Below are 11,803 nucleotides of genomic sequence, written 5' to 3'. Positions count from 1 at the left end.
TTACAAACCAAACCGAAATCATGATTGATAAAAAGGTGCACACACTTATACAATGCAAATGACTCAAGTCAGTTATGGTCTTTCAAGCTTGCATGCTTGGAAAAGAGGCTTTGAATGTTTTTTGCATATTGCATATAAAATAAAAATTAAAAATTGGCAAGCAAGATCTTTTGAAGCCGAAAGTTCAGTAATGGAGCTAAAGAGTTTAGTTCAGAAAAGATTCTGGGATAAAGCTTCTTGCCAAAAAAAAGCCAAACGTACCCTATTATACTACGTTATTATAATTTATAATAATCTGTTTATTTTTTACATTAAAATAATATTTATCCATAATGAAACAAAGAAACTTAATTAAATTAAAATTAAGATTTATAAAACTTTATTAAACAACTTAATTTTATTACACAACTTTACAAAAAAACAACTTGGCATTAATAAACAACTTTATTAAAAAAACTTAATTAAACAATTCATCATGATTAGTTGTTTAATAAAAGATAAGTTTAATTTTTCTCTTAAAAAAACATGTTTTAAAAAAAATGTGTTTTTGTAACTATAAATACATACTCAGCAAACATAATATAATAGAACTTTAGTGGACCAATGTAGGCATTTTTAGCAGCCCACTGTAGTTTTGCTCATCGGCTACTTAGTGGAGCATTAGTTGCAACTGCCAAAAGTGGCTAACCGATGACTAGTCACTACATCACATGAAAAGTTAACGGCTGGCCACTTATTGCGGATGCTGCTAATGGTCCACTAAGTGACCAATGAGCATAACTAAAATAAACCGCTCAAAACGCCTATATAGGTCCACAGCAAATCCACTAAAAAATGTTTATTAGTTAGTGACTTTTTCTGATACAACTTCGATTTAATATAATATTACTATTTTAGTAAACTTTCTGAAAAAAATGACTTATTATGACGAACAAACCTCATTAAATGCATCGTTTAGTTTATCAGAAGATAACGAACAATTTAAAACATTATTTATAGCTGTTGTTATTGCTTCAATCGCATCTGTATGTGTTGGTTTCAGCATTGGTTACACCTCACCTTTCAATACCGAATACACAAAACTTCGCAAAGACCTTTCGTTCGCGGTAAAAAATATTATTTATATTTTAAAAACAAATTTTAATCAGTACCTTTTATTTAATATCTTTTAGTAAATTTTTTTTTGGTAATTAATCACTTTTTAATGTGATTGTTTTCCTTATTTTAAAAATTTTCAATTCGACGTTATTTTTAGAAGTTTTAAGTTAATGTTAATTTTACATAAAGGTTTTTTGTTAACCCACCTTTTTTAATAGATAGTTTAAAATAGGAAATTGATTGAAATATTGATGTGTTTGTTTGAATACAGTTAAAAAAAATCTACAATAATTTTTGTTTTTTTTAAATGAGTCTGCAAAGATCAAAACTTTATCCAGAAAAACAGAGATAAATCTCTTTTGTCGAGTGATGGAGACACAGAAATTCTATTTTTTGAGATGAATAGTTCATTGATTCAACGAATCAAACACTTTGTTTACCCGGAATTAAATTTAAACATCCTTTTGTAATTTTCTTTCAGACTGGAGTTTTGAGCTACTAAAACAAAAAGAATAACAGATGTCAAAAATGGTTTTCTTTCCGTTAAATTAATTATTACTAATTACAATAAAATCCAATTAAAATAATACTTGTTTCACCGTTACGGAAACGTCATACTATAAAAATTTAATATTACAATAGTTTTCCGTAGTATTATAATAAATCAATACAATAATAACTTTCCCTAAGAGATGTGAAACCATTGATAAAAGCATGCGACAATTTAGACTTGACTATAAAACCTAAAAAAAAAACGAGTTAAACTCAAGTTAAACTGCCCGTAATATTCTCGTGTTTTTGGTTTACACCTGAATCGTGACAAACACATATCCACACAGGTTTAATTCCAAAAACGAAACTAGATGTGCCAGCTGAACAAATTTAAGTCACAAACATCATCTTTTAAGTTCACCTACAAAAAAACAGAAAATATTCTAGCAAAAATTCTTTTTTTAAACAAATTTTCTCCTACTTTTAGAATAGCTCAATTATTTCTTAAGCTGTGGATTTATCACTGATTTTTTAAAAGTTTTAAATTGAAGCTTTTCAATTAATATTAGAGCAAACTTTTATAATTAAAAAATGTAAAACGGAATATGGAAACATCATTTTACCACAGCACTTTACCATATAAATTATAATTTGTTACTTAAAAAGCTATAATTGTATAGCATATCTCAAGCCTTAGTATTGTAGTGTTTTTCATAAACTTATGCACAATATTATTAAAAAATAAATTTTTTCTAAATTGTTAAGTTGAAAACAGTGCCATTTTTAGCAACTGATGCATATGTTTATACTTTATAGCCATACATTGTTTTACAAAAAGGGTGCTAATATACTTTCTTTTTCAGTCTCTGCTTGAAATCGGCGCTGTAATTGGATTGATCCTTGGAGGTTTCTTCTTAGAATATTTTGGAAGAAAAAAAGGAATAATGCTATCGGCATTTTTTTACACTCCAGGATGGATTTTAATTGGCTATTTTCCCAAAGGAACAATTTTATATACTGGTAGAATGTTGACAGGGGTTGCCACCGGTTTGTGTTCACTCACTGTCCCCGTAAGTAAACTATAAGAATGTTTTAAAAAAAGTAGTGTATACAAAAGATTCCGTTAGGCAACTGTTAATTTTTTGGATTTGATTGCTTTTGCCTACCTAGTTAGTAATAAATTTTTAGATAATTTCTTAATTTAATAGTCTAATTAAAAATAAACCATAGTTTAAACCATATTTGCTATTTAGATATATATTGCGGAAGTTTCATCATGTCAATATTGTGGGAGGTTAGGAGTTGTAAATCAAATTGGTATCACTATAGGGATATTTTTAGCTTTTTTATTAGGTTCATACAGCGACCCCAAACAATCAGCCACAGCTGCATTTGTTATTGCTTTATTAATGGAATTTTTAGTTTTATTTATTCCCGAATCTCCTAGATGGTTGCTTGCTAAAAAGAAGCGAAACGAAGCCAGTAAAACATTAAAATGGTTACGTGGCAGCGCATACAATGTAGAAGATGAATGTAATGAAATTGAACAAAACTTGGGTATGTTACGTTTTTTTTTATACAGTAATCAATAACTTGGGTTTGTTATGTTTTCTAATAATAAAATAATAAATTAGGTTTGTTGCGAATATTTTTTTTCAATTTTGCGAGGATTTGCTATACAAGTTGTTGAAAACAAATTTTATGTCTCGCAAAAGGAGTTTAATATTGGCGGACATCGAAAACAAAATCAAACAACTTGATTAAAAAAAACTTATTTGTATAAGTATAATAGACATTTTTAAATTATGTTGTTGTAGACGGCTTTTTATGATGGACCATGTTAGATAGGTTGTTTTTTTTAACTTATCTTCTGAATCCTATAGTTATTTTGAAAGTGTGGTTGCGTTTGTAAGACTTTTTTTTTTTAACAATACTTGTGGTTCAGCCATCTAATTATAACACAAGTCCTTTGAATAAACTATATACGTCGAATATAATTGGAAATGGTGCAATGCACTTATAAATTGCATTTATTTTTCTATAATCTCCGTTCATAAGGCGGGTTTTGCTTAGATTGCTATTAAAAGCTAAAATTGCATTTTTGTCATGTAAAGGATTATTTTTTAACGAGAAAAAATCATAGTTTTCACCTGGTAATTAGCATGAAAATATAGCGGTAAATATGTTGTTTTGTTTATAAAATATATGCTTATATAAGAAATTCATAATTATATCATATCAAAACCTGAAGAACTTCAAAATTAACGAATTGAAACTATATTTAAGTACTGTCATTAATACAAATTGTTGAAAAGTGACAAAGCTCGCCGCAAACCAAACAATTTAAATTTGATTAAATTTAATGCATCTCCAAGCTAAAAAAAGATTCATATTCATACCACAGGTAATATTTTTCATAATTTGTCATGCAATCATATTTCACATCTTTTTATTTTTATATCATATACTTTTGAATGTTTATATACATATATATATATATATGTATATATATATATATATATATATATATATATATATATATATATATATATATATATATATGTATATATAAATATATATATATATATATATATATATTTATACATATATATAAACGTATATATATATATATATATATATATATATATATATATATATATATATATATATATATATATATATATACATATATATATATATATATATACATATATATATATATATATATATATATATATATATATATATATATATATATATATATATATATATATATATATATATATATATATATATAAACGTGGACGAACAGGAAGTGAAGTCTTTTTCGTACGTTGCTTCGTTTTTACGTCTTTCGCTTTAAAATATGTTTCTAAAAGCAAAAAGATTTTTGCTATTGAGTTCTTTTTTCAATACAATATAATAAGAAAATGAGAAAATAAATTGTTATTTATCTGTGTAATACATTTTCTGATTATTATTTTATATTAATATTATATGTATATTTATCTGTGTAATACAATTTCTGATTATTATATTATATTAGATTATTTTATAATCGCTTTTTCATTGTAGAACAACAACCTGTGGCAGCTCTAAACGATTTTAGAACACCTGGTTTGTATCGAAATTTACTTTATGGCTCTTTTCTAATGATTTTTCAGCAAATGTGCGGAAAAAACGCTATGATGTTTTTTGGTCAGGAAATTTTTTATAATACAGGCGTTAGCAAAATGCCTTTAGCTGTGTATTTAACACAGGTGCTTATTACAACCACAGCATATTTTATGGTTGATAAATATGGAAGGCGAAAGCTTCTTATGCTTGGGGCTTTTGGTATGTTTATTTGCAATATCTTACTTGGAGTTTATTTTCAGACTTTAATTATGTATGCAAATAATAAAACGTTGGAATCTCATTTTCATAATACTGAAACAAATATGAAAGAAATCAGTAATGTCATGCTCCATGATAGCTACTCATGGTTGGCCATCACGTGTTTTGTATTATTTCTTATAAGCTACTCCATTGGATGGGGGGCTCTCCCATTTCTACTTATGTCTGAAATATTCCCTCCTCGTCTGCGTTGTTTCTCTTGTGTTTTTGTTTTAAGTGTAAATTGGTGTTTAGCCTTTTTTGTAACATATTCATTTATTTCTTTAGTATGTTTGTTTCAAATTCAAAGAGCTTTATGGCTTTTTTCCACATTTTGTTTTATTAGTATATTCTTTGTTTACTACTTTGTGCCTGAAACAAAGCATAAAACCCTTGAAGAGATTGAACATTATTACCAAACTTTCTACGGATTTCGAAACTACCTAACCAATTGAATTTTTTGAATTATGAAAATAGAGTTTATTTTAACAATTTAGTCAAATTTTTTGTTGTTTTTGTTGCGATGAATATATTAAGTAACAAAAGTTGAAATTTTAGGATTTGATTTTTTTTTTAATATATTTTTAACAATTCAAAGAACGTTTTTTTTTTGTGTGTTCTATTTTGCAGTATAAATGTATAAATACAATTATTATTTCAACATAAATACAGATGGCTGAGGCAAGAAGACACCATTTGTCTAGTCGCATAGCCCCGAGAATTGATTCTGTAAAAAATAAATAGTTACATACAGCATGTATAATTGTTAAAAAAATACTTATAAAATAAAACTTTTTTTATAAAAAGTTTTCTATGAAAACAAATTTTGCTAGGGAATAGAGAAAGAGAAAAAGAAACAAAAAATTTATTTTTTGACTTCTTTTATAAAAATTTCCAAATTTTTGAACATTTTTATTAAATTGACCCAATTTTAAATAGAGCAAACAGTGTTTATTAAATTTGATTTAAAATAGTGATATAATTTCTTAAAAAAATTAGTGAAACTAAAAATTTGTAGAAAAAAAGTTGAAAGTATATAAAAAAGTTTAGTTGTACTACCAAGATAACACCAGAAGAAGTCACGCACCTCGTCTTTAGCCAAAGGCACTTACTATTAGATAATACTCTCACTGCATGTTTTTGATAACTAAAGAGTTTAATAATTTTGTTTTGATTTGTGCTAAATCAAGCTATGATTGCATAATTTAGCTAACAATCAATAAAGGAGAAATAAACTAATTTAAAACAATTTAATTTAAAAAGGCCTCCTTATATAAGTAGGCCAATATTTATCGAGATTTTACCTTCAAGATAATGTATATAATCTGTGCAAGTTACGTTTTTGTCAAGGAATACGCCTTAAAATGAGTGTTTTCTACTTATAGCAATTTCGAAATGTATAGTAAATCAGGTTTTGTTTTTAAGTAAACGAAATTAAGCATTTTGAGCCAACAACAAAAAACTTTTCGAACTCAATAATGGTAAGTTTTTAGGAGTATTTGAATTACTTTCTGATTTTGTTCCCGAACTGAAAATACATTTAAAATAAATTAATAAAACGTTAAAAAAGTTGCATTATGTTTTAGCAAACGTTCTTATTGGGGAATTAAAAAATATTAAAAGTCAAAATTACCGAAGTCAGTCATATGGCAGTGCAAGTAATATGAACGGTGAATATAAATTTTTAAAAAGTCAAATTAAAGTCAACAACAAAGCATGGTATACGCCGGGTTGTCATCAACTTAGTGATAAATTATAGTGTTAAAAATAAAATTATTCTGAATAAAAAAAAATTATTCTGTAGGCACCAAGCAACTCTCAATAGAAATATTGCGTTAAAAGAATAAAAACCGTAAAAAACCAGGAAAAAAAAAATATAGTAGTTGTGCGCTAGATAAACATAAAAACAGACGACCAGTTTGTAAAACTCCTGCTGCATCTTTAATAACACAATTGAATTTGTTGTGCTCACAACAGTTTGGTATCATTTGTTACCAAAGATTCACATATTCAGTCGATTGCTAAAGCAAATAGATAAGACATTTAATATTGCATTACAACATACATAGTTTATGGTATTATTGCTTTATGACCTCGAAAAGAATTTTGAACTCATAATAAAAAAAGCACAATAAGCATCGGTAGAAATAAATGTTATAGCGCAGTTCACTTAACAGTCTTCTTGTGATATTCAAATATGACCAGGTAGAAACAAATTGTCAAGATAAATTACAAGAACCTAGTTTACCATTACCAAAACGGAATGTACGTAATCTCAAAAGATTGGCTGACTATTGTTATTATACAGACCGTAAAAAAGTAAAGAAAAGGAAAAAAATTACGATATTAGTGATATACCAAACAAAAAAGTTGAAACAATAGATGAAGAAGTTGATCCAGTTAAATACTTTGATTATACTGATATACGCAATCTCGTTTCTAACTCAATTATCCATTTAAATGAAACGGTTGACTATAAATTTAAACATTCTTTTTTTAATAATTTTAGTAACAGATTCATTGCAAGAATGATTTGAATCATATAACTCTTTAAATCAAGTTTTCTTTTGTCTTTTCCATTGTCTTTTTAATGATAAAAAGCTTAAAAACAATGAATGCAAATGAATATAATACTAATTCTAAAAACCTTAGATCCAACACTAAGAAGATGATATTGAAAAGACGGAATTTAAAAATAAACTTTCTGTTTTAAGATATATTTTAGATGATAATAGTGATTTTTATATAGAGAATTAGGAATTCATTTTATAAAGAAGTTTGCCAAAAATACACTTTAATTGTAAACGATCGTTTTCAAAAACTAAATTATTTGAAATTGTCTACTATGTCACAGGAAAAATTTTCAGGATTAGCAATACTGTCAACAGAAAATTCAACCACCACAGCAATTAATTACTATAATATAACTAATGAATTTCCAAGAAAAAGGACTGGAAAAAATAATTTATATTCTCTTTGTATAACTTTTTAATGTAAATTTCGATAAAAACACGAAATTCATTAACGATGACATATTGCATGAATTAAAAGAAAATTACAAACTCGACAAAAAAATAATAAATCTGAATTCTTAAAAACTTAGTCAAACTAGGATTCTTTGCAATGAACTGGCTATCAAAGCATATCGTTATCACATCAGTTGAAGAAAAACTACTGCTATTGTTAATGCTTCTTTAAAAAACATGGTTATGCTAAACAAATCTTGATACTGGATAAGAAAAAATAGAAAGTGAAAGATTCAGGTAAGAAAAAATAAATAAACAAACAATACTTAGCAATTGTGAAAGATACAGATTACAAACTAATGGTTTTTTTAGAAAAAAAAAACCCAGTAGCAGTTGAATTAATTATATAACATTTGATAGTGAAACTTATAGCTGCATTGCTGATGAAATTAATTTTTCAGTTCGATATGAATGGAGTTCCAATAAAACATAAATATTAAAAATATACCTGCTCAAACAAAAACCAAATTTGAGATCATTTTTTAATCTATCAAAATGTCTGTGTTTCCTTAGTTTTACCATTTTTGTGGATTCGTATTAGCAAAAATGCTAAAAACAACTTGATAGAAAATAACTTGTTTTGAATTACGCTTGCGGTTCTGGGAAAAATTTCCCCGGAAACAGTTTCCCTGAAAAAAATATCTTCTAGAAGATAATCTCCTTAAAGAAGTTTTTTTTAAATACTTTTTTAAACTTGAAAGATAGCCTGCCCAAACCAAAACCCTCAATCAATGTACCGGCACTCCTTACATGCTCTACCTATTTTTTAGTCAATAAATGCAGACTCCTTGTATTCTCTTCCTATTTATTAGTCAATATATTTGCACTTCTTGAATGCTTTATCTATTTGTCAGTCAATTTATGCACACTCCATGTACTGTCTTCTTATTTGTTAGTTGATGTATTTGCACTCGTAACATGTTCTACCATCAAGTCGAGTTATAAAAAATGTCACTTTTTTTTTTTTTTTTTTTTTGCTATTTAAAAATTTTTACATTGCAAATACATTTATTTAAAATATTAGCTGGAGCAAGAAGAAGGCGTATTCAGCCTTATCGCCGAGCCCCATTTAAAAAAAATAATAGCAATAAGTTCTACATCACCGTAACGTAAAAGTATATAAAATAACAAATAGAAATGAAAACCGAAAATAACTAATATTAAATAGAAATAAAAAATTCTTCTTTTTTTTTTTTTTTAGAAGTTAGAACTGCAGTTATCTAAAGAATACTTAAGTTCAGAAATACTAATAAAAACAATAGACATTTTTAACTTTCCAAAAAAAGTTAAAAGTGAACTTTCCCATTTGGCTAACAACTACGTATACAAATACACTCCATCTGAAAATTGTCTAAGAAAACATAAAATATTAAAAAGACTTCGGAATAATGAGAACATTGTTATTACACAACCAGACAAAGGAAATGGTATAATTGTTCTTAATAAAATTGATTATATAAATTCATTACATAATATTATAAGTAATAAGACTAAATTTAAAGAATTAAAAGAGGATCCAACTATAAAAAGAGAAATATCTTTACAAGGGTATCTTAGAAAACTTTATAAGCTTAAATGTTTTGAAAAAGACATTTACACTAAAATCTATCCTGTAGGATCTCAACCTGCAAGAATTTACGCGTTACCTAAGATGCACAAAGTTAGTAAAGATAGTTCTCTTCCAACATTTCGACCTATCATCTCAACAATCGGAACATATAACTACAACCTTGCCAAACATCTCTCTCATTTATTGTCTCCATATATACCTAAACAATTTTGCACTTTAGACTCATTTTCTTTTGTTGAAGAATTAAAACAAATTAATGTAACTAATAAATTTATTGTTTCATATGATGTTGAAAGTTTGTTCACGAATATTCCTCTTAAAGAAACCATCAACATTGCAACTGATTTGTTTTTTAAAGATAAAACTAACTCAAAACGTTTTTCAAAAGTTCAATTTAAAAAATTACTTCAGATTTCCACATCAGGTTCACATTTTCTATTTGGCGGTAAATATTACGATCAAACAGATGGCGTTGCTATGGGTTCTCCTTTAGCGCCCATCTTAGCGAATATTTTCGTCGGTTATCATGAACAAACATGGGTCAATAACTGCTCTTTTACAGCACCATTTTTTTATAAACGGTATGTCGATGACATAATTGCTATTTTTAATTCTGAATATGAAGCTCAAGAATTTTTCAAACACCTCAATAAACAACATAAAAATCTGAAATTTACTATGGAAAAAGAACAAGATAACCAGATTGCTTTTTTAGATGTACTTATTAAAAAATCCAACTCGTTTACGACTTCAGTTTATCACAAAAAAACGTATACAGGTCTTTTACAAAATTTTTTTTTATTCCCTAGTTTTATTCCCTCTTGCTACAAATTTGGACTTGTTCGGTGTTTGATTGATCGTACATTTAAAATTAATAATTCTTGGTTTGGTTTTGATAAAGATATTAAGAATCTATCATTAGTTCTACAAAATAATAAATTTCCACAAAAAATTATTGACTATGAAATTAAATCCTATATTGATAAGAAAATGAACCCATCTGTGTCTAACATTGTTAATAGCTTAAATATAAGATACTTTAAACTTCCATACATTGGAATGTACTCTAATTACACTAAAAGGAAAATTTCAAAAATTGTTCATAAATATTGCAAGGATATTCTAATAAAATTAATTTTCACTACTAATAAAATACAAGATTGTTTTTGCTTAAAAGAGTCACTTCCTAAACTGCTTAAATCTCATGTTGTCTATAAATTTTCTTGCGCTGGCTGTAATGCCAGTTATATTGGAGAAACCTCCAGACACTTGGCAACTAGAATAAATGAGCACCTTAAAAGTGATAAACAATCTCATATATTTAAACACTTAAATTTATCTCTTAATTGCAAAAATTTGGCTAACTGTGATTCTTTTGAGATTTTGGATAATGCCCCAAACAAACACAAATTAAAGATAAAAGAAGCCCTCCACATTATGTGGGAAAGTCCCTCACTTAATAAACAAGCTTTACATTATACTATAAACTTATCTATTTAATTTTTTCTTAGTTGGTTTTTTTTATTGGTTATTTACCGAGTTATTTTGTAATAAATATATTGGTTTATTATGTATAATTTTTTGTCCGTTAATACTTCTCTGTAAAGACTTCTATTTTTTAATATATATTTCAGAGTTTTTTATTATTGTAAAATAATCTTTTGAAAATGTAAATAAAATTTTACGAAACATGTCAAGAATAAAAAACATCGTGTTATTTTTAAAAATATATATATATATATATATATATATATATATATATATATATACATACATATATATATATATATATATATATATATATATATATATATATATATATATATATATATATATATATATATATATATATATATATACATTTGGATGAGAGTTGAATAAGTTCAATATATGAACATCAATAAATACGAATTCTCTCAATACTAAATTTTATTTTTTATTTTATCTAAGAAATTTTCGCTAGATTATTGATACTAGCATCTTAAGCTTTATTTACAAATTATTAATAAATTAAATTACAAACAAACGGTAACGTCACTTTTTATTGGCTTTTTAATGGATATAAACTAACAACGTCATAAGAAACCTGTATTTCATCGTTTGATATAATCCAAGTTTAGCTGTTTTTACAAAAGTTGAGGAATATTTTAACTTTTTTATGTTTTTATCGAAATGTGGTTGAAATATATTTACTAGATATTGTGATATTCCATAGCTTGGTGCCCCGATTGTTGAAACTACT

General features: G+C 26.3%; 2 protein-coding genes across 3 annotated transcripts; both read left to right on the top strand.

Annotated features, from left to right (window-relative positions):
- The first annotated feature begins 826 nt into the window (after positions 1 to 826).
- Positions 827 to 5,562, top strand: LOC100212613 (solute carrier family 2, facilitated glucose transporter member 8). Of its 2 annotated transcripts, XM_065795811.1 has the most exons (5): positions 827 to 1,106; positions 2,454 to 2,660; positions 2,844 to 2,884; positions 3,038 to 3,147; positions 4,666 to 5,562. In XM_065795811.1, exons 1-5 carry the CDS (start codon positions 915 to 917, stop codon positions 5,418 to 5,420), a joined length of 1,305 nt encoding a protein of 434 aa, XP_065651883.1. In that variant the 5' UTR covers positions 827 to 914; the 3' UTR covers positions 5,421 to 5,562. The 2 variants fall into 2 exon arrangements, with proteins under 2 accessions (XP_065651883.1, XP_065651882.1); XM_065795810.1 differs by having other exon boundaries at positions 837 to 1,106; positions 2,844 to 3,147.
- A 1,600-nt stretch (positions 5,563 to 7,162) lies between these two features.
- On the top strand, positions 7,163 to 11,061 carry LOC136079275 (uncharacterized). Its single transcript, XM_065795004.1, has 3 exons — positions 7,163 to 7,170; positions 7,316 to 7,433; positions 9,193 to 11,061. Exons 1-3 carry the CDS (start codon positions 7,163 to 7,165, stop codon positions 11,059 to 11,061), a joined length of 1,995 nt encoding a protein of 664 aa, XP_065651076.1.
- Positions 11,062 to 11,803: the final 742 nt, after the last annotated feature.

The sequence above is a fragment of the Hydra vulgaris genome, chromosome 04 (assembly GCF_038396675.1).
Source record: "Hydra vulgaris chromosome 04, alternate assembly HydraT2T_AEP".
NCBI classification, from domain to species: Eukaryota; Metazoa; Cnidaria; class Hydrozoa; order Anthoathecata; family Hydridae; genus Hydra; species Hydra vulgaris.
Note: the sequence above shows the minus strand (reverse complement) of the source record. Positions and strands in the feature narration are given on the sequence as shown.